At 40.4% G+C, this 24,572-nt stretch overlaps 1 protein-coding gene across 2 annotated transcripts in view; it reads left to right on the top strand.

The window, feature by feature from the left end:
* The window catches only part of VPS41 (VPS41 subunit of HOPS complex), a 113,198-nt gene extending 88,865 nt beyond the window's left edge, over window positions 1–24,333 (top strand). For both annotated transcript variants that reach the window (XM_036429762.2, XM_045578601.1), the window contains exons 19-29: window positions 203–347; window positions 2,239–2,280; window positions 2,453–2,503; window positions 5,433–5,570; window positions 11,377–11,431; window positions 13,831–13,971; window positions 15,186–15,322; window positions 20,398–20,497; window positions 20,617–20,661; window positions 22,969–23,048; window positions 23,622–24,333. In XM_036429762.2, the coding sequence (XP_036285655.1) occupies window positions 203–347; window positions 2,239–2,280; window positions 2,453–2,503; window positions 5,433–5,570; window positions 11,377–11,431; window positions 13,831–13,971; window positions 15,186–15,322; window positions 20,398–20,497; window positions 20,617–20,661; window positions 22,969–23,048; window positions 23,622–23,702 (1,015 nt within the window). In that variant the 3' untranslated portion in view covers window positions 23,703–24,333. The remainder of the gene's footprint in view (window positions 1–202; window positions 348–2,238; window positions 2,281–2,452; window positions 2,504–5,432; window positions 5,571–11,376; window positions 11,432–13,830; window positions 13,972–15,185; window positions 15,323–20,397; window positions 20,498–20,616; window positions 20,662–22,968; window positions 23,049–23,621) is intronic.
* The last annotated feature ends 239 nt before the right edge of the window (window positions 24,334–24,572 follow it).

Here is a 24,572-nt window from a genome sequence, read left to right as displayed (position 1 = left end):
ATATTGCAACATTGTGAGAAAGAAATATTTATCGGTCATGTATAGTTAAATCTCAAGGTATAGTTTAAAAAAAAAAACAAAAAACTTTTCTCCCTAATCCTGTTTTTCATTTTTTAATATTGTAAAACATGATTTTTATATGAATATATGGGTTTAAGTAAAAGTGTTAATGAACATTAATGTAAAACATTTTTATTACCAGGTATACCTATGATAAAAACTATGGCAATGCTCTGGAAATATACTTAACCTTAAGACATAAGGATGTTTTCCAGTTGATTCACAAGCATAATCTATTCAGCTCTATCAAGGATAAAATTGTTTTGTTAATGGATTTTGATTCCGAGGTAATGCTTTTTTTTATTTTAATAGTGATAATTTATTTTTACTCCTCCAAATTTTTAGTGATTAGACATCTATCCAAATTCTAGAGTAGCTAATAAATCACATAGCTTAACTGTATGCTGATTGTGTTCAGAACACTCCAACTATCTCTATATGTTAGGTATTTTAGAAGTTGGCATTCAGAAATCCTTTATTTGATGTGATGTTTCTGTGAAAGCAATCATAATTTGATGAAAACTTTTGAAATTGTGTGTGGAAATAAATTTTTAGTAAAACAATTCACATAATTCATAGAAACAAAGAAACTATATGCTTTGACTCATTCAGTTCTCTTAATTGTATGTTCCAGGACTGAAATTTTAAGTAAAGTTTTATTTTGATCTATTTGTTGTAATTTTATTCCTTGGTATTTACAGATTGAGCTTGTGGAATATCCACTGGCCTCAGGTGACACTTAGGTCCAAGACATGTGGAATGTGTTATTTTATTGTAAGACAAATTTGAAATGAATTGCTTGACTAATGCAATTAGTCACAGTGGCCCTTGTAAAGTGATACAAACTGTGTGTGTGTGTTTATAAGAGAAAGCCAATGATGATAGGTTCTAGTGATTGAAATATAGAGATTCATAAACACAGTAGTTTTTATTCAGAAAATAGAACATTTAGATAAATCACAGGAGAACCTTAGGATCCAAAAGGTATACTTGGATTTTTTTCAATTTTATTTTGAAGTGGAATGTATTTAAGGGTATTATATGCTATATTATGTATATTTGTATTATATACATATGTTATACATATATTATGTGCTATTTATTAGTCTTCTTAAACTTAATTTAAATAGGAGGTAAATTTACTTTTTTTTAAAGATAATTTTAGCCCATTTTTCATTCTGAATGAATCAAGTCCTCAGGAACTGCAGCTCTAAAATTAATTATTGCAGTTCTCAGGAAATTCAGGTATAGAGGTTCTGCTTCTCTGGCAGAGATAATTAGGAGGATGAAGTGCTTACATAAAAATTATTATACTCGCCCATGTCCTTATGCCTCCTTATTTACACATCCATGTGTCTCAAGAATCTAGTTTTGCAAATGTAGCTGTAGAAAAAAAAAAAAAGTGAATGAGTCAAAACTAATTGCTAGTCAAGAGTATGAACCAACATTAAGGAATCATAGAGTTTTCTAACTATAACATACCTGAAGGATAATCTCTAAATATCCTCATATTTCAGAAGAAAAAAACCTCTCTGGAGCAGACAGGTAGGGAGGAGCAGAGGCAAGAACAGGACCTGGGTATTCTGAGGCTCAGTCTCCTGGGATCTTGTTGCAGACACAGTCTACTTTGTGTTTTGTGAATATCCAAGGTAGCTAAAGTAAATTGTAAAGGTCCATAAGCCTTATGTCATTTTCAGGCTGTAGGTATCTTACTTTTTCTGGCTCTTATCCTCTTCTCCACATAAGATCAGCTCCTTACATCTGTGAGATCTGTAAAGGGACTTGGTCAAAAATCAGGCGGCCAGAAGAAAAAGCTCATCTTTCTCCCTAACTACTGAGATTCACTTGAGAACTTTTGAAGATACCTAAGGGGTCAAGGAGGCTCTCAGATGTGTGTAGTCAAGATAGTTGGTATTTGGTGGATGATGACAAGATACTATTTCAGGAGTATGCAGAACACATAGACCTCAGGTTGAGGCCCATTTTAAAATGCATTCCTTTATAAATATATCACTTAATGGTGATTGTGAGGCTAAGGACCTCCTTCTGTATGGAAAATAAGCCTTCTCCCTTTAACTGACAGCAAATACAATACATTGTGTTCAGTGTTCTCTTCTTATCTGATGAATTTCAATGACTGTGGCAATTTTTTATTTTATTTTATTTTTTTAATTTCAGAAAGCTGTTGACATGCTTTTGGACAATGAAGATAAAATTTCAGTAAGTGTCTTTTATTTTATTTTTTTGTCTTTTTTTTTTTTTTTTATATGTGTTAGCAGGTGAGTGTCTGGTACGGTTGTAACCAAGAAGAGAACAGATGTTTATCAGATAATGTTACATCTATATTCCTGTCCTCATAACTCTGTGTTTAAAATTTTCCTTTTTTCTCCAGATTAAAAAGGTAGTGGAAGAATTAGAAGACAGACCAGAATTACAACATGTGGTGAGCATAACCATCATCTTCTTTTGCCCTTTAGATTGCGTAGTGGGACACATCACCTTTCAGTATTGGGGAGAGAATCCTGCAGTGAACTCTTCACGTTCATACTCAGATTGCCGGTTTGACCACAAATAGTGTTCTGTAATTATTAATGTTCAGCATGTGCTCTGCATCCAGGTTAGGTTACAGATTAGACACTTTCATTTGACTCATAAGTGATTTGTGATTTAAAAAAAAGTTTTATTTATTTTTGTATTGATCAAACTGTGCCTGGGAGTAAGCACCTTCCTTCTATCATTGCTGTTTGACATAATTGTAGCATAAACTAGAGGCCCTGGGCATGGATTTGTACAATCCAGGACCCCTCAAGGATGTCAGAGGCCTGGTGCACGGATTCGGCCCGATCCCCACAGGCCAAGCTAAGGGACCCCACTGGTGCACAAATCCATGCACCAGACCAGTTTTGGCTTGATCCCCTCAGGCCAGGCTGAGGGACCCCAGTGGTGCATGAATCTGTGCACCAGGTCTCTAGTATGCATATAGGATCATTTGTTAATCTCTTCCTACTTTTTCCTCTTCCCCCTTCCCTCTGAGATTTATCAGTCTGTTCCGTATTTCCATGCATGTGCGTTGAGCGTCTGCCCCTGGTGGTCAGTGTGTATCACAGATAATGGTCAAATGGTCAGTCGCTTAGGCTTTTATATATAGACTAGAGGCCCTTATGAAATTCATGCAAGGGCCTTGGCCCTGGCTCCCGCCACCATCGCCGCCATGGCCTTCCACCCATCGCTGCCATGGTCGGGGGCCTCTGCCACTTCTGCCTCAGCCCCTGCTCACTGTGGCTTTGTCCAGAAGGAAGGACATATGGAAAGACGTCTGGTCTAATTAGCATATTATACTTTTATTATTATAGATTACAACACCACAGAATGATCAAAGGATAGTCTATTCCCCCCCCCCCCCCCTCACTTGACAGTCGTTAATCCCACTTCACTGGAGTGGTCTTGGTGGTGATGCTGTTAAGGCCCTCTGTTCTGGATCTGGGGAATATCTTGTTTGTCTGCGTTGCTGTCATCATGGGAGTAAAGCAGGAGTAGGTGTTTGCTGTGTCCTTTAAAAACTGTAAAGAAAAGGCTTCAGTGACAATAGGGATTGTTCTGGTAGAGAGTGCTCCTGTGTCTGAGACCACCTCTTTGTACCCCAGGAGGAGGCTCTGGGAATAGAGTGTTACAGTTTTGTGCAGATGCTGTTGCTGTGTTGTTTGTGACTGGAAATCTCAAGATTATCTGCTGACCCAAGCAAGGTGGCCCTGTGCTGGCCACCCTGGCGTTTGTTTATAAAGCAATGATTTTGGGCTCTCTTGTGCCATGAGGGAGGATCACAGGCGGTGGGTGCCTGTGTGACAGTGTGAATAGTGTAATTAGTGCATTGGGGAAATGGTGGCGACCTCACCCTAAAGTGGCTCATCTTCCTGTCAGGTAATGGGATGTCTCTATGCATTTGTTCCTGCTTATGCCTCTGTGTGTCCAGCTCACACGCTGACCCCAGCCAGGGTCAGTGGAGGGCAGCTGCCTCTGTCAGACCGCGTGGAGGTCTGTCTGACTGTTCCCCCTTTCCTGCCTTCGGGCTTCTTTAGTGACCCTAACATCACAGAATGTCAAAGGTCACCTAACCCACAGACAGCACCAACCTCAGGGGCAAGCGGATGCTCTGTGCTTCTTCTGAACCAGTTTTCTAGAGGTTCGAATGCACTTACATGAACGGTGTGATGCAGTCCTTTAGCCTCCCGTGGGTTATGGGATGTTTGCTTACATTAATTTCAATTTCTGTGTGATGTATTGATAGACTTAATCTTGCCTCTGAGTGCAAAGTGAATTACTCATTTCCTTTGAAGTCCATTAACTGTTTCAGACAGGTAGGGGAAGTAATCACTTTTGAAAATTAATTTAGAATACCTGTATTCTTCTTGACTTTTAGTTGTTATTTTTATCTTTGATGTCACCGGTACAGGCAGCATATCATTGCAAATACAGATTCTCAATAATCCTAACAGAGGAGATGGAGAAGGTATGAGAATTAATTGAGTGCTTATTGCTCAAATTTTTAAGATCATGTTCTTGTCCTATAACTCTATTCCCTTTTATATAAAGGCAAGAATTTTTATGATCTCAAAAGACCACTAATCAAGCGTTTTATTACTGCAGCAAAATAGATGATGGTGACAATATAAACAACTATGGTTGACCCTTGAACAATGCCAGGATTAACCCACAGAGGTGAAGATCGTGTATAACCTTTGACTCTCCAAAAACTTCACTACAGTCACCCCTCTGTATCCTGGGGGACTGGCTCCAAGACCCCCTGTGGTTACCAAAGTGTGCAGATGCTCAAGCACCTTTTATAAAATAGCATAGAATAAAGCATACCCTCAGCCGTCCACAACGTGGTTCCCCAACTTCAGATAAAAAATACTGTGCTTGATCTGCAGTTGGCTGAATCTGCAATGCGAAACCCCTGATACAGAGAGGTGACAGTATATTTATTGAAAAAAATTAGCATATAAGTTGACCCACACAGTTCAAATCCCTGTTGTTCAAGGGTCAACTGTACCATCATTAGCATTTCTGTAATGCTTAGTGTGTGCCAGGCGTGGTTCTGAGTGATTTACAAATGGCAACTCCTTCAAACCGCACAGCAACCCATTGAGATTTTTGCAGGTAAAGAAACTCAGTCACAGAGAGATTGGTGACTTGCCCACTGGATAGGAAGTGGTATAGCCAAGACATTCTGGGCCAGAGAAAGGGTCTGAGTATCCTTGTTCTGGCAAAGATATTTCTCTTTCACATTCAGATTTTTTTTTTCTTGTAAGGTATTAAACGGGTATTGCTTTTATCATTTTAACATTCCTGGTTTACCCCTTTGTTCTTTTTAGTATCTGCATAAGCTTTTCAAGAGAGACCATCATAAGGGGCAGCGCTACCATGAAAAACAGATCAGCCTTTATGCTGAGTATGATCGACCAAACTTACTTCCATTTCTCCGAGACAGTACCCATTGCCCACTCGAAAAGGTAAGTCACAGCTCCCCCACTCACACGCTGCAGGTGAGGAAGTTGTCATTGTGGGTAAGCTGCTGGTCAGGCTAGTCTTCCTGTCCCTGCTCATCCGTCCCTCTTCCAGGGGAAGACTGTTGCTCTAAGAAGAGGTTTGGCGGGGCATTCTGATAAGAGGTGGAGATCCTGATGGATTAGATTTTGGTAAGAAGCCCAAAGATTTTTTTCTGTGCCAGGTTTAATTGGAATAAAGGGTTAATCCAGGGTTAGTCGACCATAGATCAGACACTGTGTCAGGAGTCTGAGTCAGGGCACCAGGATCAGCATGGAGCCTCAGAGGTAGCCTGAGAGGGAGACACAGACTGTCCTGAGCCAGAAGGACTCGCTCCACTCAGGGTTCAAAGTTGATAACTCAGGCCCTGCACTCTTGTCTGCTTTAAGTAACCACGTTGGCCGAAACCGGTTTGTCTCCATGGATAGAGCGTCAGCCTGTGGATTGAAAGGTGCCAGGTCAATTCCGGTCCAGGGCATGTACCTTGGTTGCGGGCACATCCCCAGTAGGGGGTGTGCAAGAGGTGGCTGGTCGATGATTCTCTCTCATTGATGTTTCTAACTCTCTATCCTTCTCTCTTCCTCTCGGTAAAAAATCAATAAAATATGTATTAAAATAATAATAATAAAAAATAAAACAGCCACCTTGTGTGTTTCTGTATCTCTCCCACTCTACAGTTCATTTCTCTAGCATACTGCATCCCATTATAATTATCATATTTTAGCCTTTTCCCCCCAGTATCTTGTAAATTCTTCAAAGATAAGGAGTTTTTCTCATTCGTTTTAGAACCCAGTAACCAGCACCTGCTAAACACTTAATGTGTGTTGTATCATGGGTGAGTGCCTAAATGAGTACAAACAACGTTCTAGTGAGGGTTGAACATGAACTAGCAAGTTAGATGTTCCTATAATAAATAAACTATAAATATCCTGTGCAGGTACTAGAAACTGGGCAACTTAAGGCCATCAGTATGGTTTCCCATGATTCTTACAACATCTGGAGTGCTATCCAACATGTACAAGTGTCTTATTAAATAAATTCAGGTGGCGAGGTAAAAAGTACTTTATAATCAGCTGTATATATTAACAACAACAAATGTTTGACCCAGCTTATGAGCACTCACAACCTAGTTTCTTTATTTTCTTTAGCCCATTATGGTTAACTTTACATGAATTGGATTTACTATAAACCAGTTTCAGCTCAATGGATTTTCAAAATCTGTAGTAAATGAAAAAAATATCTTGCCTGCATATTAACTTAACTTTTCAAAAATTTTAACATTTTATATTTTACCCCTGAGACACTTTCTCAAAAAATACATTTGGAAATACATCATATTACTCTAAAAGTAAAAGCAAATGTTCTCCCTCTTTTCTAACTACAAAATCTATAATCTAGAAAAAGTTGGGAAATGCAAAGTTTGTAGATTTTTATTAAAGAAATTTAAAGACAAAATTAGATAAACTATGGCAAACTCAATGCTAGGTAGAAATCATTAATTTATTATTGATAAGATTCTTGTTAGTTTTCCCCAAACTATGTTCCTTATACTACATCGGGAAAGGGAAAATTAAAATATTATTTTTGCAACATTTTTTACTCAATTTCTGTCATTTTTTTACCTTTATTTTTACTATCAATACTACCAGTATTTCCACTTTTACCTGATGCCCTATTAGCTTTCAAAATCGTAGTTTTCATACTTTTTCCTCTAGAGGGAGCACTATGGCCCAGGAACATTCAAGAATCTAAAACAAGGAGGCATGATCTTATGTTGCACTGTGTCAAGAATAAAAAAAATTATTTGAGCCAGAAAATTTTTTAGACTTTACTCAAAATTTTCAGAAATTATTCTAGTTCTACGTTCTCATATATGAGAAAGGATAATTTAAGATACTATTAGGAACATAAAACATTTAAAATTCTGTGATATTCACATTTCAGAGATTCACATTACCTTTGAGCTTGGTGTCACACATCTGCTTGCATTAAAGACCCATCTTGACTTCAAATTTGCCTTTAGGTGTTATGTTGTACATGAATGGTCATATTTGATAGTATCCTAAAAGAGCTTTCAGCAGTTTTATCCTGTAGAATGCGCTGTAGTTGAATATTTGAAAAGTGGCTAGAGAGGAACTGAATGTTTAATATAATAGATTTCAATAGCGACAAGTAGCAAGTGGCTGCTGTCTGGGGTCGCTCGGAGAGCCTCCTGACTCATGTGGTTTGAGACAAGCATGTTCTCAAGCACTTGCACTTAAGAGGGGGGTGGTTCAGTTGGAAACATCTGCTGGCACTTTATGTGTCAGTAAATTCCAGGTACATAATTGGTTTTTGGATACCTTCCAGTAATAAACTACTTTAATCAGCTTATTCATCTTTATTCATACTGTCTTTCTCTGAGCATTGTACCTATCCAGTTGTGTTATTACCATTATCTGTTTACCTGTGAATGTTACAGTCTCACTAAACAGTAAACTGTCTATCTGTATCTCCGTCTGCTAGCACTAACCTGGGCACTCCCTTGGTTTCTCAATAATTTTTTTGTTGAAATAGTCCCAGATCCTCTGACTTCAGATTTTTGCTTTTTCTCTTACTGTTTAAAATTCTCACATGTGTATCCTGACTCTGTTCTATCATCCCGGAAGAGTTAGAATTGGTAAGAAAGTTCCATTGTGTAGGATGATGATTTATAGGCATGACAGTGTAGAGAGAGGTAAACCGTCTTTTTAATCAAAATGAATGAGGAGTGCCATGGCTGGGTGGCTCAGTTGGTTGGATCATCATCTCCTACACCAGAAAAGGTTGCAAGTTCAGTTCTTGATCAGGGCATATAGATAGCGGTTTTGATATCCTGTCTGGGTGCATAATTGATTGAAGTCTCTGGGAGGCAAGTGATTGAAGTCTCTCTTTTCTTTCTCTCCCTTCCAACCTCCCCTTCCTCCCTTCTTCTCTCTCTAAAAAATCAATAAAAAGATGAGGATTTAAAAAAAAAAAAAAAAAGATGAATATGGAGTTTCTAAGTGATAGTTAGGATTAGACTCGGCCATGAGTGATAAAAATTTCAAAATATTAGTGGCTTAAACAGAGTAGCAGTTTAGTTCTCTGTCACATGGAAGTCCTGTGGAGTGTTCTGCTGGTGGTGCATGTCACAGGGCCTTTTCCCTTGCTCCCCCACCATTTATGACCTTGACCTTGTGATATGAGATAGTAGCATCCATGTTTGTAGGATCAGATTGGATGAAAAGACTAAAAATGAGAGAGAGAAAAGTTCTCACATGCTACTTCTTAAAGAGCATTCCCAGAAGCTTCCGTGTTTCTGGTTCATTTCTGGGGAGACTTGGAGATTTTTTTTTAATTCTGGCAGTTCCCCTCCTGAAACCTTATTACAGTAGAAGAAATGAGTAAAAGACATTGGGGGACAACTAGTTGTCTCCGCCATGTAACTTAAAGGAATCTTGTGAGAAATTGAATGAATGGTGTTTCTTCCTCTTTGTGACCTTCAGCTCTTCTCATTTCCTCCCTTAAATGATTTGTGTACTTTAAAATGCCATCCTAAGGTCATTGCCATTCCCCAATAAGGTGTTATTTGTTTTTTCCACTTTTTTATATTTCATTTGTGTTTCCCTCACCTACATCATTGATCTCTATGATCAGCATTTTTTCCCTCCCTTTTAGTTGTTAATCTCCCACCATAGACAAGATTTAAATATATATTTTACTCAAAAAATTTAAAGTCAAAATCAAAATGTCAAAACTATCTCCTGCTGTCATTTCCCAAGATGGCCCATTGAGCCGGAAGAGCTAAAGAACTTGAGCTGTTCTTTTTACCTCCTTGGTTTTGGTTTTTAAAATAACCTTGGCTGGTTGTTTTTGACTGACTGCTCTAACTGTGCAACCCAGTGATCTTCCTCCTGAAACCTTTTCATTTATTGAAAAAAATCACTTATTGCATACCTATGAGCCAGACGTGTGCAGGTGCAGTGAGAGTAAGCGCCTGGGATCTGGCGTGGTGTGGGTCCAAGGAGGCTTTTATCTGAAGGACTTGCCAGGGTGGAGAATGAAGTGGGAGGGCTGCCCTCCAGGCCGAGGGGCAATGGTAGAGAGATGAGCAAGGTTTGAGGTGTTACTGCACAGAAAGGCAGGGCTTCCGAGGCTACCTAAAGATTCTCAACTTGAAGCAGAGTAACAAAATAAGAAGGGTCCTTAGTAGCATGTGAGTGAGGTTACAGTGAAGGCTCACGCATACGGCACCCGTTCAGATGTCCCTCTGAAGGGCCACCCCGGAACTCAGGTCCTGTATGGATGCACATAGCCCTCTATCCATGCTCCCCTGGTCAAGAGATTCTGTGTTCTCACTTCTCTGTCACACTCCCTGGTGGACTCATGCTGCCTCCACGTCTACTGAGCCACCCCCATCTCCTCCTCATCTTCCTTTTACGTGTCATCACCATCATCAGCATTTGTGTTTCTAGCATTGTTGCATCTCCATCCAGTGACTCTCTAGTGCCCAGCAGAGTGTATAGTAAATTTGTGTCTGTTCAAGTTGTTTATAAGCGTGTATTGGTATTGTTTCTTACATTCAAGGAAATGCTATCATCTGTGTAGTCCTTCATTTCTTCACTTGATCTCCTCCTTCTTGATTGCTAGATGTGTTTTTTCTCTCACTTTTGACAGATCCTTGAACAGAGTTATTTTAAGCCCTGTGAACCAGCAATAGAAATATTCCCAGTACTTATTCATTTATATAGCAAATGTTTACTGAGCTGTGATGTGCACTCAGTATTGAGGACGTGCACAGTGAGCAGATCCTTTACGCAGCTGCATCCGTGGAGGGAAACAGCTCACCCGAGGACAGTGGGCCGGTTGGGAACGGCAATGCTGGGAAGGAGCCTAAGCAGCAGAAAGCGAGAAAGCTTGGTGGGAAGGGGCCTCTCAGCTTCTTGCTTTCTGCCTTTACCCACGGAATGCTCTAAGGTGTCTCAAACAGAGGGATGAGCAAAAGTCAGTTTACAGTTGTCACATAAATATATAATACAATAATTAATAAACTTTGGCCCTGGCCGGCTTGGCTCAGTGGATAGAGCGTCAGCCTGTGGACTGAAGGGTCCCAGGTTTGATTCTGGCCAAGGGCACATGCCTGGGGTTTCGGGCTCAATCCCCAGTGGGGGGTGTACAGGAAGTAGATCAATGATTCTCTCTCATCATTGATGTTTCTATCTCTCTCTCCTTCTCTCTCTATGAAATCAATAAAGAAATATATATTTTTTTAAAAGAAAAAAGGATAAACTCCAGGTCATCACAGTTTGATCTGATCAAGACAATGACTTGATCCCCAGTAGGGGGTGTGCAGGAGGCAGCCGATTGCTAATTCTCTCATTGGTGTTTCTTTCTCTCTCTCCCTCTCCCTCTGTATGAAAATCAATAAAAACATATATTTTTAAAAAAGATTAAACTCTGCTTTGCATACTCACAACTCTATAAACTGCTTATGCCCACACCTGTATGCTACTTGGTGGTCAGTGTGCCCCATATCAATGAATTGTATAGAGACCAGTAACTCTCTGAGAGATAAATGGATCCAGAAACCAGCAAACCTAAGGAAAGTTGTGTTTTTGTTTGTTTGCTTTGTTTTTGTTTGTTTGTTTGTTTGTTTGTTTTTTAAGTGATGCAATGGAAAAATTCTTTCAAATTGTGTGTTTAAGGGATTCTATTAATATTTGTTCTTGTCTGGGAACCCATGGTAACATTTTTGTCCTGCTTTATTTGAAGGCTCTTGAGATCTGTCACCAGAGAAACTTCGTAGAAGAGACTGTTTATCTTCTAAGTAAGTAGTTTTCACTCATTTTGGTCCCCATAAACTAAGAAACGGGGTGAAAATGTGATATAAATTGTCTAAGAATGGCATAGGTTTTAGAGCAAAGTAAGACAGAGGTTAAAACCCCTTTGTATAAGAATTTAATACATGAAAAAGGAGGCTTCACAGCTCATAGAGAAGGAAGAGTTATTTAATAAATGCTGTTGAGGTATCATATTAGTATAGTGTAACAAACAAACACATCAGCTTATATTACCACCATCTTGATAGAAAATAAATAATTTTCATTTTCAAGAATCACACCCTAAATAATGGAGGAAATGCAATTGAATGTCATAATTTTCAAAAGAGAGGGCGAGTCTGTAATATGACCTAGCTGTCAGTTGTCCCTGGTCCTCAGGCTCCTATCTCCACCTTTCAGTTGTCTTAGAAGCAGTAGAGAACTTATAAGGGAAGCATAGTATCCTTTTTAAGTTGCAAAAACTTAAAATTTATATACAAATTTTAAAAAATGAACCATTTTTAAAGATACAAACTGGGAATATGTGTAGGAAAAGCAAAATGCTGTAGAAACATAAAAAACGGGATGTAATCTTACTCACAGGCCAGCTGTTTGCTTTAATAATGGCTTCCCAGAGTGAGAAGGACTCAAGATCCATTACTAGCTCTTGCCGCAGGCCAAGGGCAAGGAGAAGGGCGATTGCCCACAGCCAGGCAGCCGCTGTCCTTGCCCTGAGTAAAGCTTTCTACATGTATTACATTGAAAACTCATGGAAATTGATAACAAAACCATTGAAATGCCAGGAAATGAATGAGCAAAGTGCATAAAGATAATCAAATTGAAGCATAGTTGGTAAAGACTCACTTCATGAGAGTTGCTCAAAGGGTTTCCCCTGAACATGGAAGAGAAGGGAAATGAGGCCGCGGTCTGATCACTGAGGTTGAGGTTGCCACACAGTGTATTGGAAGAGCAATATGCAGAGCTGCCTAAGAGGCAGAACGACTCCAAGGCCTTTATCTACTTATTTTATTTACTTACTTTCATTGAATTTAATGGGGTGACCTCTGTCTTCTATATAATAAAAGCCTAGGCAACCACTACGGTGGAATGGCCAGAACGATCGGTTGATATGGGGCACACTGACCACCAGGGGGCAGACGCTCAACACAGGAGCTGCCCCCTGCTGGTCACTGCGCTCCCACAGGGAGAGCACTGCTCAGCCAGAAGCCGGGCTCACGGCTGGCGAGTGCAGCAGCGTTGGCGGGAGCCTCTCCCCCCTCTGCAGCAGCACTAAGGAACAGCGAGCCCAGCGGTGAGGAGCAGCAAGCAGGCAGGTGGTAAGGAGCGAGGGGTCCTGGACTGTGAGAGGACACAGGCCGGCCTGAGGGACCCTCCCACCCCCAGTGCACACATTTCGTGCACTGGGCCTCTACTGCATATGTATGTGTGTATATGCCTAACTGACCATTATGCGGAATGACCAGTCACTATGACGCACACTGACCACCAGGAGGCAGACACTCAATGCAGGAGGTGGGGAAGGGGGGCTTAGCAAGGCCCGGAGGCGCACTTTATGGCCCAGGGATCTCAGGAACCGCAAGCTAGAGCTTGCTTTCCAATTAAAAAAAAAAAAAAAAATGTTTTGGAAAAAGGAAAAGCGGCTGGATACCACAGCTCTGAGAAGAGCGGCTCCAGGAGGGAAAAGCCTCCGCAAGCTGCGCCCGGCCTGGATGGGCACAATGGAGGGCCATGCACTGACCATGGCGGTGCCTCCCCTCCACCCCCTCCCCGTCCCCGCCCCTCAGTCCTGCCGCTTTCAGTGGCTCACCAGGGATGTGCAGGAAGCCAGTCATTCTGACAGCTGCTCCCTGTCCTGTTCCATGGTGGACGCAGCGCTGTGTCAATTCCAGCTTTCAGCTTCCTGCCTGCCCCTTCATATACTCTGTGTGCTCAGGGGCATGGCTTCAGCCTCCCCAGACAATAGCACCGCAGCACAGCAGAGAGGGGCAGGACACAGCCACAGGCTGGCTGGGCATTGACTTGGCTGTGTGACTAGCATCCATGTCCACTTCCACTGAGTGTTTACATTTTTAGGGAAGCAGAGCAGCCTGCTCCTGCCATCCGCGTTACCTTCTAGGCTAAGAAAGGCCCGCTGATCTCTGTGTTTCTCCTCCCAACCAGAATCAAAACCTCTTGGGGATGAATGATCCCAGTGATGAGTGCTCAGAACACAGTAGACACCTAGCTAATAGGAGACATTTATTTTATTATGTTATGTGAATGTCACATAGGAAAATGTGCTTTGTGTTAGCTTTAAAACTGGGTGAATAAATAAAGAGATATGCTATTTCTTTAACAATGTTTTATTAAAATGTCCTGAATGAGGTATTTCTCACATCTTTGCTAGGCCGAATGGGTAATAGCCGGAGTGCCCTGAAGATGATCATGGAGGAATTACATGATGTGGATAAAGCAATTGAATTTGCCAAGGAGCAAGACGATGCAGAGCTCTGGGAGGACCTGATTTTATATTCCATCGACAAACCACGTAAGCAGAAAAACCATCTGCGGTCATAACTTTTTCTCTCGATATAGCCAGTTACGTCTGTAAGAATTACCTCAAGACACATTGAGTTAAAAAATATGGTCAAGTATCTATAATAAAGATAGGCCAGGCACACTGAAATGCTTTCCAATCCCAGTCCTGTGCAGTGCAGCCTGGAGTCCATCACTCTGAGTTACCCGGATGTGTTAAAGAGCAAATGGTTAACCTGGTAATGTTACCTGTGTCCCCAGGAAATGGATTTTTACCTACTGCACCAGGAATTTACTGATTGGCCCTCCGCTTGACTACCGTGTTGGGTCTCCCATCTTGGAAAAAGTAGTCACCTAACAATAACCTAAGTTCTCTGAAGAAAAAAGAAATGATTCAGAAACTAGCAGCAATAGTGGTTTAAAATCTCCTCCCTTCTCTTTATTTTTTGGTAAAAGGCTTATCTCAGAATTTTCAAGGTCTAGAAATTGCTGTTAAGATTGTCTTTTAAATAAAATGATAATGTTAGCATGACCAAGTAGTTTTTGAAGTATACTAAAGGGAGCAAAATGGGTGTAACACATCGTGGACTTGGGTCTGGCTTACTTTTGAATTTGGGCTTAAAACTCGCTGGCTGTGTGATCCTGGAAAAATTAATCATTTCATTGCTTGTTTCTGTAAAATAGGGACAAATAACACTCCTACCTTGCAGAATATTGGTGAAAAGTGTATGATAATTGAGCCATAGCAAATTCTCAATAAATATTAGTTGCACCCTGTTAACATCACAAGTTATATTCTGAAGTAATCATTTGTTATTCGTTTTAAATTCTCCATATTTAGTGCTACTTTATGTCATGAGGAAAGTAAAGTAAGATTAGTTCTTTTTTTAAAAATATTTTATTGATTTTTTTACAGAGAGGAAGGGAGAGAGATAGAGAGCTAGAAACGTCGATGAGATAGAAACATCGACCAGCTGCCTCTTGCACACCCCTACCGGGGATATGCCTGCAACCAATGTACATGCCCTCGACCGGAATCGAACCTGGGACCTTTCAGTCCGCAGACCGACGCTCCACCACTGAGCCAAACCGGTTTTGGCTAGTTCTTGAGAGTTTAAAATTCAAATTTGAAGGACACTTTTTTTTTTTCTTTGAATTGTTTTTGGCTTAAAATTACATAATATTACAATTGCTTATATGTTAATTGCTTTCTGTGGTATTTTGTAGCGTTTATTACTGGCTTGTTAAACAATATTGGCACGCATGTTGACCCAATTCTACTGATTCACCGTATCAAGGAAGGAATGGAGATTCCCAATCTGAGAGATTCCTTGGTTAAAATTCTGCAAGACTATAATTTACAAGTAAGTATCCTTTTGTAGATAAATAAGTATGCTAAGTGAGTTTACTGACTCTACAGGATAATATCTAGGGTTTATTTTCAATATTAGTCTAATAGTTCAATTTGATAGGTACAGTCTATTTTGAACAGTTTACTTGGAAAATTGTTCAAATAGCAAAACCAGAACTATCACCCTTCGTGGAAGCCATCTGATATATAGCCACCCCCAAGTTGTCTCTTATTGAAGAACAGATATTCTTACGTTTGTGTGGTAAATACAGCATGGCACTCGGGAGGGAGTAGTTACTGTGACCATTAGACCACCCAAACCATTTTTGAGTAGAATGAATAGTATGTCCACTTGGGAGAATAAAGAAATATTGTTCAAAGAGTTTGATAATTTTCTTGAAGCCATTTAGTATCCTATTACCTGAAACATGTTAAATACAGGATTGTATTTAACCTTGTGTCTGTTTTCTAGATTAGTCACAATTTTATTATCTATAATATTTTACAATTTGTTGTTTATTTTCACATAAATAATGCATATGCTAATTTCATAGCATCCTAATCTTTTCTTTAAAAGGACTCTATAATAATCGTATTTTTTAGAATCCTGGTAGCTTCCGTAGAACTTTCAACTATATAAAACATGTTTCTCTAGCAATTCAGACTACTCTTTGCCTACTTTATTTTAAACTGAGTTTTTGTTATAATATGGATGAAATTGCTTTCCTGGACGCATAGAGAATTTTTCAGATAGAGCGGGAAGCTAAGGTTGGGGTTGGGGTTGGGGTTGGGGGAAGAGAAGTGGTTATTAGGATAAATAAGGAGAGGGGCAGATCATGATGAGGATTTGTGGGGCCTGTAGTCACTGTGAAGGGTGCAAGTGGGGTGCCTGATGAATTCAGATGGTGGCCTCAGTCAGAAAAAGGCAGGGTGAGCCCTGGACAATGTGGCTCAGTTGGATGGGTGTCATAATGAGCACCAAAAGGTTGCGGGTTCGATTCCTGGTCAGGGCACATGCTCAGGTTTCAGGCTCAGTCCCCAGTAGAGGGCGTACAGGAGGCAGCCGATTGATGTGCTTCTCTCACAGGGATCTTTCTCTTTCTCTCTTCCTCTCAAAAAATCAATAAAATCATTTAAGGGGGGGCGGGGGAAGCTGCATGGTGAGAAGGAGAAGACATTGAGGAAGATTGATATGAAAAATGTAAAGGACAGAGCTGGAGGGACCAGAGCCAGGGAGTAGGGTATTATCGCATTATGTTTCTGAAGGAGTCATTGTGAACATGTTCCAAACGTGGGTGAAGGTAGAGGTCATTGGAGTGGAATTAGTGGAGAACATGTGCGAACACACTAAGGAGAGGGAGGGGGGGGGGGTGCTGTCAGTCAGGCTCCATTGTTCTCGAGGGTAGTCTCGCAGCCACAGTTGTATTACTGGGCAATACAACTCTAAAGGAGAAGAGGTTTCTTGAAAGCGGGATGTGTGAAAACAAGGAGCCTTCACTCAGGAGGGCTTGTGGAAATCAGAATCCTGGAAGAAAGATGGGTTAAGGCAAAGAGATGGAGGGCCTGTTCTGCATAAAAGCTCCAAGATATGCAAGTATTTATTTATTTGGAGGTTTGCAGATGACCCAATAGGACAAGGTATGCTAGTAACATTGACTGTAGAAGCTACAACTGGTTGTCTTGAAAATGATGAAGACAAATGATAAAGGTAATGTTAATAAAACACGGAATTTAGAAAAACTTAGAATTATGGAGGGAACTGTAATATTAAGAAAACAAGTGGTAGAGAAGGAAGTGGAAAGAAGTGGCCCATTGATTTGAATAACCTTGAAAAAATAATGGAAATTCCTATAAGGAAAGTTAATGTTTGAAAGATATTATTGTACTTGGTAAACAATGCCTACAAATGTATTTTGAGACAGGAACTGATGCCATTATGAGGTTGAGGAAAGAAAAGATTAGAAAGTGATGTATTGTATGTGGCTTAGTAGAACTCTATCTAATCTGAGATATAGATTACAAAGCAAAGATTCATAATGATGTTATCTTATGGACCAAGTGGGGACATTTTCTAGATGACACAGTAAAGGAGTTTCAAACTGATTTTATTTTCTGGAAGTAATATCAGAGGCGACCCTACAGAGAATAAAATAGGAAACCGAGATAAACAGGAGGAAATAGGCAAGAAAGATTTTGCTGAGCAGAGAATGATTTGATCTTTGAAAGGCCAGTAGGCATCCTTTGGAAAACAAAGACTACACTTGGGGGAGAGAGATGATAGATCCTTAAAACTTCTTCTCAGCTTAACTTATGTAGCCTACAAATACTCTGAAAAATGTCACAAAATGTATCTGCAAATCCTGTAAAGTCTGAGAGGAAGATATGGGGAAACAGCCAGCATGACCATAAAAAAAGTCCTTGTAGACCTAATTAAGATGTTAACATCTAAAGTCAATAAGAAATAAAAGTTCATTTGACCAAATGTCAAGGTCAGTGATAAAGACTAAGATTTAAGAGTTCAAGTATAACAGATTTAAAAGAGAGTAAAAATAAACGTAATCTATGTTGATAAGTATTTGCTTCACTTAACATGGTCAACAGTATATAAACTAGAAATTAATTTTTCTAAACCAGAGAAGCTTTAGCTTTTTGGATACATGATAGACTAAATTGAATACTCCCTTATTGTTAAAAAAGAATGTTAACTAGGATATTGAAAGAGGATTTATTTTGATTTCATAGCTGATTCCAACAGAGATAGGAACAGGTGCCAGGAAACACTGAGAGCAAACCCAAAGTAGAAAGGGGATGTTGTTGCTATGGTAGCCCTCTGGAGTAGCAGAGACTCAGCTTCTAGATTATTGGCTTCTTATGTGTATACCAGTGATCCGGTGCATGGATTTGTGCACATTAAAAGGAAATTAATTAGAAGGTGGCCAGCGGGGCAGAACTGGGCGAGACAGGCCGGAAATGCCCTGGGGCCAACCTCCCGCGTTTCCTCCCCAGCTCCCATCATACACCAGTGGGGTCCCATCGCCTGGCCTGCACCCTCTCACAATCTGGGCCAACTCGGGGGATGTGTGCAGGCCAGGCCGAGTGACCCCACCCAGGTTCTAGTTATATATACAAAGTAAAAGGCTAAGATTATCCAAGAAGAATAAGGAGAGTGGATTTATCAGATATCAAAGCTTAATATGTGGAAATGTAAAAATGGTATAACTACTTGACAGTTACTTAAAAAATTAAACATCTACTCCGTGACAACAATTTCCCTTCTATTTACTCTAACGGTAAAAAGCAGGTCCACAGAAGTTCTGTGCAAGAATGTCTACCCTGCCAGGTCTGCCCTTCTCCTGTATTATTTGTGCAATAGACTTCACACAGCCACCTCGCTCTTTCTGAAACATTTTACAAAGATACAGTGATTGACACTTCTTACATTTTTATTTTGGTATCTAAGATGAAGGAGCTTTATAGTGTTTGCTTATAAATGTTCATAAAGTTTACTTACAGTATTTCTCAGCTATCATTCTTACTGTATTTATTTTTTTCTGCTTTTAATGTCTTGTGTGTGTGTTTTTTTTTTTAATGAATCTGAAAAATCCAACACAGTTAATCCTCAGTTAATGTAGAAATAGTATTACCATTGGTTATTTCCTGCTCACGGGTGCTGGAAATGGCAGGTGTAAAACTTTTAATCTGTACATCAGGTTTGCTTTCTCGGATATTAGCCTCTTCATATCATTAAGGGAAAGCCCTGTGGCTGCGTTCACCCTACACCAGGGCTCTGTAGGGTGTGAGAGGAGCACCAGGTAGTGCAGACGACTGGGAGTGGAGGACCAAGTAGGTCATTCCCTCCTTCCCTTCCCTGTGGCCTGAACACAAAAAAGGAAAACGCTGTGAAGCAGAGCTGAACTGCAGTGAGGCGGCCCTGTCGTCATCATGTGGGTTTCCACAGCAGCGCATGGAACGTGCACAGAAGCACGTCAGGAAGCCACAGGCCCTGCACCAGACCCTCTGCCCTCAGGCCTGGAGTGTGTCCCTCTTTGAAAAGCAGCGAGTTTTTGTAAAAGTGGCATCTGGCTTGTCACACAGCCTCTCTTAATGTCTAATAAAATTCCTAAGAAAACCCAGAACAGGGTGGAGGCTCACACCGTATCCAGCAGAATGGGTTTGAAAGGTAAGGTAAGTTGCCTCTTACCTGCTTAAAAGCAGGTGGGCAGTTTTGTCTTCCCAGCTCTGAAACAAAGTCGCTATCAATCAAAACGGGCATTTGACCTCTGCTCCCTGCATCCTCACTTCCGAGCTGCTGAAGGGTTAGCTCTCCAGGCAGAGAGGGGAAATCAGTAAGCCTGTGACCTAACGGGAAAAACACATAAGCAAGGAGTACAGCACTGGGAAGAAGGGGAGAAAATGAGTCTTGTGACAGAATATTTACTATCTGTGGTTGGTTTTCAGTTGCCAGCCCTTTCAGAATCACCAAATTTGAGAATTAATATAATCAATTACACTTACACATCACGTTAATTGCTAAATGGTTTGCACCCTGAGGGGGTTTAAGGACAGAGATCCCATCTGTTTAATTTATTGCTTCATTTCTTCTGCCTAATATATCATAGAGAGTCATTACAGTGAAATATCTGTGCAGGAAGTAGATGGATTTATGAAATAAATTAATTTGCAATAGCAGGTTTTCCATTCTGGGCAAAGACCTGGGGCTTGGAATGACCAAGTCATGTGGGGACCAAGCTCTGCCAGATAGAGTGTGTATCAGGAAGACCTTTGAGACAGCAGTAGGGGTGGTTAACAGAGGGCCTTCTGCGCCAGACTTTGGCTTGGTATCTGATTCCACAGCACTACAGGCACCGCTGTACATCCATAAGAAAAACTGCAGTCATGACTGAATGGAGGCAGGAAGGTGGGTCTGGCAGTGGCTTGGAGGGAAGAGGGGACTGAGAGCAGGGAGCCCATGAGTGCCTCTTGGGAGTATTTAACGAAAGCGATTTCCTGACTCCCCAATAAGAGGTGCCCTCTCCCCCAACTCTAGAGTCTTTTAAAGTGCCATTTCTTTTACAATGTGCACATTAGATCCTGCTTCGTGAAGGCTGCAAGAAAATTCTCGTGGCGGACTCTCTGTCGTTACTGAAGAAAATGCATCGAACTCAGATGAAAGGCATTCTGGTCGATGGTGGGTAAAATGGAAGTAATCCTATTGGAACTGTATGCTTTCCTTGGGGAAGAGACAGAGCAGGGAAAAGCAAGAAACATTGTGGGATCTCACGTGTGTATGTGTGTGTTTCCTTGCAGAGGAAAACGTCTGTGAATCGTGCCTGGCCCCTATTCTTCCATCAGGTGAGATTTTTAGGAGGGGAAAAGAAACCCCCAACTAGGTGTTAATAATGAGTGGAATTTTTATAAAATTATATAACTTTCAGGACAATCAAGTTTAGAAAAGATTTTCAGCCCACAACTCTCCTCAGTTGCATTCTGATGGTGCCATTCTCAAAGTGTGGAGTAAATTGGCCTCACCTGACAGGCTTGTAAAACCCACAATGCAGGTCTTACCCACCAAGGTTCTGATTCAGTCCTTCCAGGGTGTGACATAAGAATTTGCATTTCTAACAAGTTCCCAGGTGATGTTGATGCAACTGCTTCAGGGGCCATACTTTGAGAAGCACTGCTCAAAATAAAACAAAATAAAATGAAGACCTACCATCAAGGTGTTTAAATTCCAAGGTTGAAGAACCATGTGTGTATGTGGGACATTTTCTTATGGGTAGCTTTCCCTTGCCTTTAAATTGTTTTTCTTCTGATGCATTCTGTACTACAAAACTAACAGTAATCAAAAAGTGTGGTATTGGCATAAAAACATATAGATCAGTAGAATAAAATAGAGATCCCAGAAATAAACTTGCTTATATGGTCAATTAGTCTACAACAAAGGAAGCAAAATTATATAAAGACAGTCTCTTAAATAAGTGGTGTTGAAGAAAACTAACATGCAAAAAAATGAAATTGGACCATATGTAAAAATAAACTCCAAATGGATTAACGACTTAAAGTACTGATACCATAAAACTCCTGGAAGAAAACATAGGTAGCAAACTCTTCAACATCTCTCTTAGCAATATCTTTTGGGTTGTGTCTCCTCCAGCAAGGGCAACAAAAAATATTAACAAATGGGACTATATCAAACTGAAAAAATTTTGCACAGCGAAGGAAACTCCAACAAAATAAAAAGACAGCCTACTGAATTAGAGAAGATATTCGCAAATGATACTTCCAGTAAGGGGTTCATATCTAAAATATATAAGGAACTCAAACAACTTACCACTAAGAAAACCAAACAATCAGATTAAAAAATGGGCAGAGGCCCTGGCAAGTGTGGCTCAGTGATTGAGCATCTTTCCATGCACCGAAAGGTCACTGGTTCAATTCCCAGTCAGGGCACAAGCCCACATTGCAGGTTTGGTCCCTATACGGGGTGCATTCAAAAGGCAACTAATCAGTGTTACTCTCACATCAATAATTTCTCTTACTCCTCCTCCCTTTGTCTTTATCTAAAGCACATGTGTCAAACACAAGGCCCGCGGGCCAAATCCGTCCCGCCAGGCCTTGCAATGTGGCCCGCACCGCGCTGTCATCACTGCACTCCGCTGCGTTTCCATCACAATGACAGTTTATGACTGTTCAGTAAACCATTCGGCCCGCGATTTAGGCTGGATTTTAGATTTTGGCCCCTTCTCTGATTGAGTTCGACACCCCTAATCTAAAATATCAATAAAGACATCTTTTAAATGGCAAGAGACCTGAATAGACATTTCTCCCAAGAAGACATACAGATGACCAACAGAAATGTGAAAAGATACTGAAAATCACTAATTATCAGGGAGATGTTAATTAAAACCACAATGGGATATCATCTCACAAATGTCAGAATGGCTTTCTTTAAATAATCAACAAGAAACAAGTGTTGGCGAAGATATGGAGAAGAGGGGACCCTTGTGCACCTTTGGGTTTATAAATCTGTACAGTCACTATGGAAAAAATATGGAGATTCCGCAAAAACATTAAAAATAGAACTGCCAAATGACCCAGCAATTCCACTTCTGTGTATTGGCCTGAAAAAACAACAACATTAATTCAAAAAGATGTATGCACCCCTATGTTCATTGCAGCATTATTTACAATAGCCAAGATATGGAAGCTACATGTCCATCAATAGATGAATGGATAAAGACGTATATATAATGATATATGACTCAGTTATAAAAAGGAATGAAGTCTTTCCATTTGTGACAACATGGATAGATATAGAGGGTATTATGCTAAATGAAGTAAATTGGAAAAAAGACAAATACCATATGATTTCACTTATATGTAGAATCTTAAAAGAACACACACAAATAGGTGAATGAACAAAACAGACAGATCTAGTACACACACACACACACACACACACACACACACATATATATATATATATATATATATATATATATATATAGAGAGAGAGAGAGAGAGAGAGAGAGAGAGAGAAAGTTGATGGTTGCCAAAGGGAAGGGGGATTGTAGAGTAGAACAAAAAGAAGACTGGTTTTAAAGTCTCTGATCTGCTTGTTGCGTTGAGTCCTTCTCCTTTCCTGTCCTCTTCCCTCAGATGCAGCCAAGCCCTTCAGCATGGTGGTCTTCCATTGCCGGCACATGTTCCACAAGGAGTGCCTGCCTGTGCCCAGCATGGTGAGTGGGCAGCTAGGCCGCCATCAGTTAAAATGAGTGCAGTCAGAGGGATGTGCTCAACATTCTAGCTTGTCATTTTTGGCTCTGTGCGTTCTCAAAATTATAATATAGTTTTATATCACATAAAAAGAGTTCATTTAATTCTCAAATGTAAAAATGTTTAGTATACCATTATAAAATCATATTCATTTAAGTGAACTTGTTCAGGGAAGACTGATGACTATTGAGCTGTAGTGCTATGGACACGTGATATACAATGAGAACCACTGTATGAGAATGTCCTGTACAACTTTCTCAACCTGATTTCAGTACCATAACACTGCTGTTTCCTAGTGCCAAGTCATGTTCCTCTGTCACATTATACTTGTTTAGCTGTTGGAAATCTTATGTGAACCAGCAATACTGTCCAGGAAAAGGGAGTGGCATTTCATAGCTTCCCACTGCCCCCGGGCTGATTCTGCCATAATATTTCTGAATGTGAAAATAGGAAGATAAGATATAGATAGATAGATATAGATATAGATATATAGATATATATACTTTTGTAATCTGTGTTTTTTAATTACATTTTAGACCTCTCAGGCACAGTTCTGCAACATCTGCAGTGCTAAGCACCGGGGACCAGGAAGTGCCATTTTGGAGATGAAAAAATAGCTCTGTTCTGCTTGTGGGTCTCTTTCTCGCCGCTCTTTTGAAGATGGTTTTTGCAGTAACAGAAGCATTTGTTGATAACTGTGCTGTTAAGAGTTTTGTACATGTTTATGCTGTGCTCAAAAAAACTTTCATCTTGTCTACTGGAGTTTTCTCTTTGCATTTGCAGTTGATAAAGATGTTTTTTCCCCCCATCCATGCCTTGAAATATTTGGGTCCATGGTTAATATTTCTTCATTTATTTGTTTAGTTCACTCTTTGTTTAGGAATGGAGACGTAAGTATGGGAGTTGGAAATGAAGTTGTAGATCCTAGTAAAATTGTCTGAGCACCGCCAGTGTGGCTCTCCAGCCAGTTCCTTGCTCATTGGACCTTGTTCTGCAGGCTCTTCAATTTTTTCGTTCTGGATCTGGCTTTTTTTCTGTCATCCACTGCGGTTATTTTCTTAATAGGTGTTTAATGAAACATTGTGCAAATTGTCCCTTATTCAGTGACATCTGGGTGACATGAGCAGGTGACATCATGCAATGTCATATTGACTGATCCCATGTTCTGTGTGTCCCAGTGACTAGCAGAGTCTGGCCCTGGAAGGCACCCAGCATTTGTCAGTTGAATAAATGTCAGCTCTGCCCATGTGAAAGCCTCATCTTTATTGGGTTGAACAGCTTCAGTCAACAAATCTGGCACCCTCAGAAGGAATGGAAGAGACTTTGAGCACCTGAGAGTGTGATGGGCCATGGTTAGGTTTCTGCATGTGCCCTGACTGGGAATCAAACTGTGGTCTCCTGGTTCATAGGTTGGTGCTCAAAAACTGAGCCACACTGGCTGGGCTGGCTTATTATTTTAGTGTCATTACAGGCTCCCTTCTCTAATC

The sequence above is a fragment of the Pipistrellus kuhlii genome, unplaced genomic scaffold (assembly GCF_014108245.1).
Source record: "Pipistrellus kuhlii isolate mPipKuh1 unplaced genomic scaffold, mPipKuh1.p scaffold_m20_p_10, whole genome shotgun sequence".
Classification (NCBI taxonomy): Eukaryota; Metazoa; Chordata; class Mammalia; order Chiroptera; family Vespertilionidae; genus Pipistrellus; species Pipistrellus kuhlii.
Note: the sequence above shows the minus strand (reverse complement) of the source record. Positions and strands in the feature narration are given on the sequence as shown.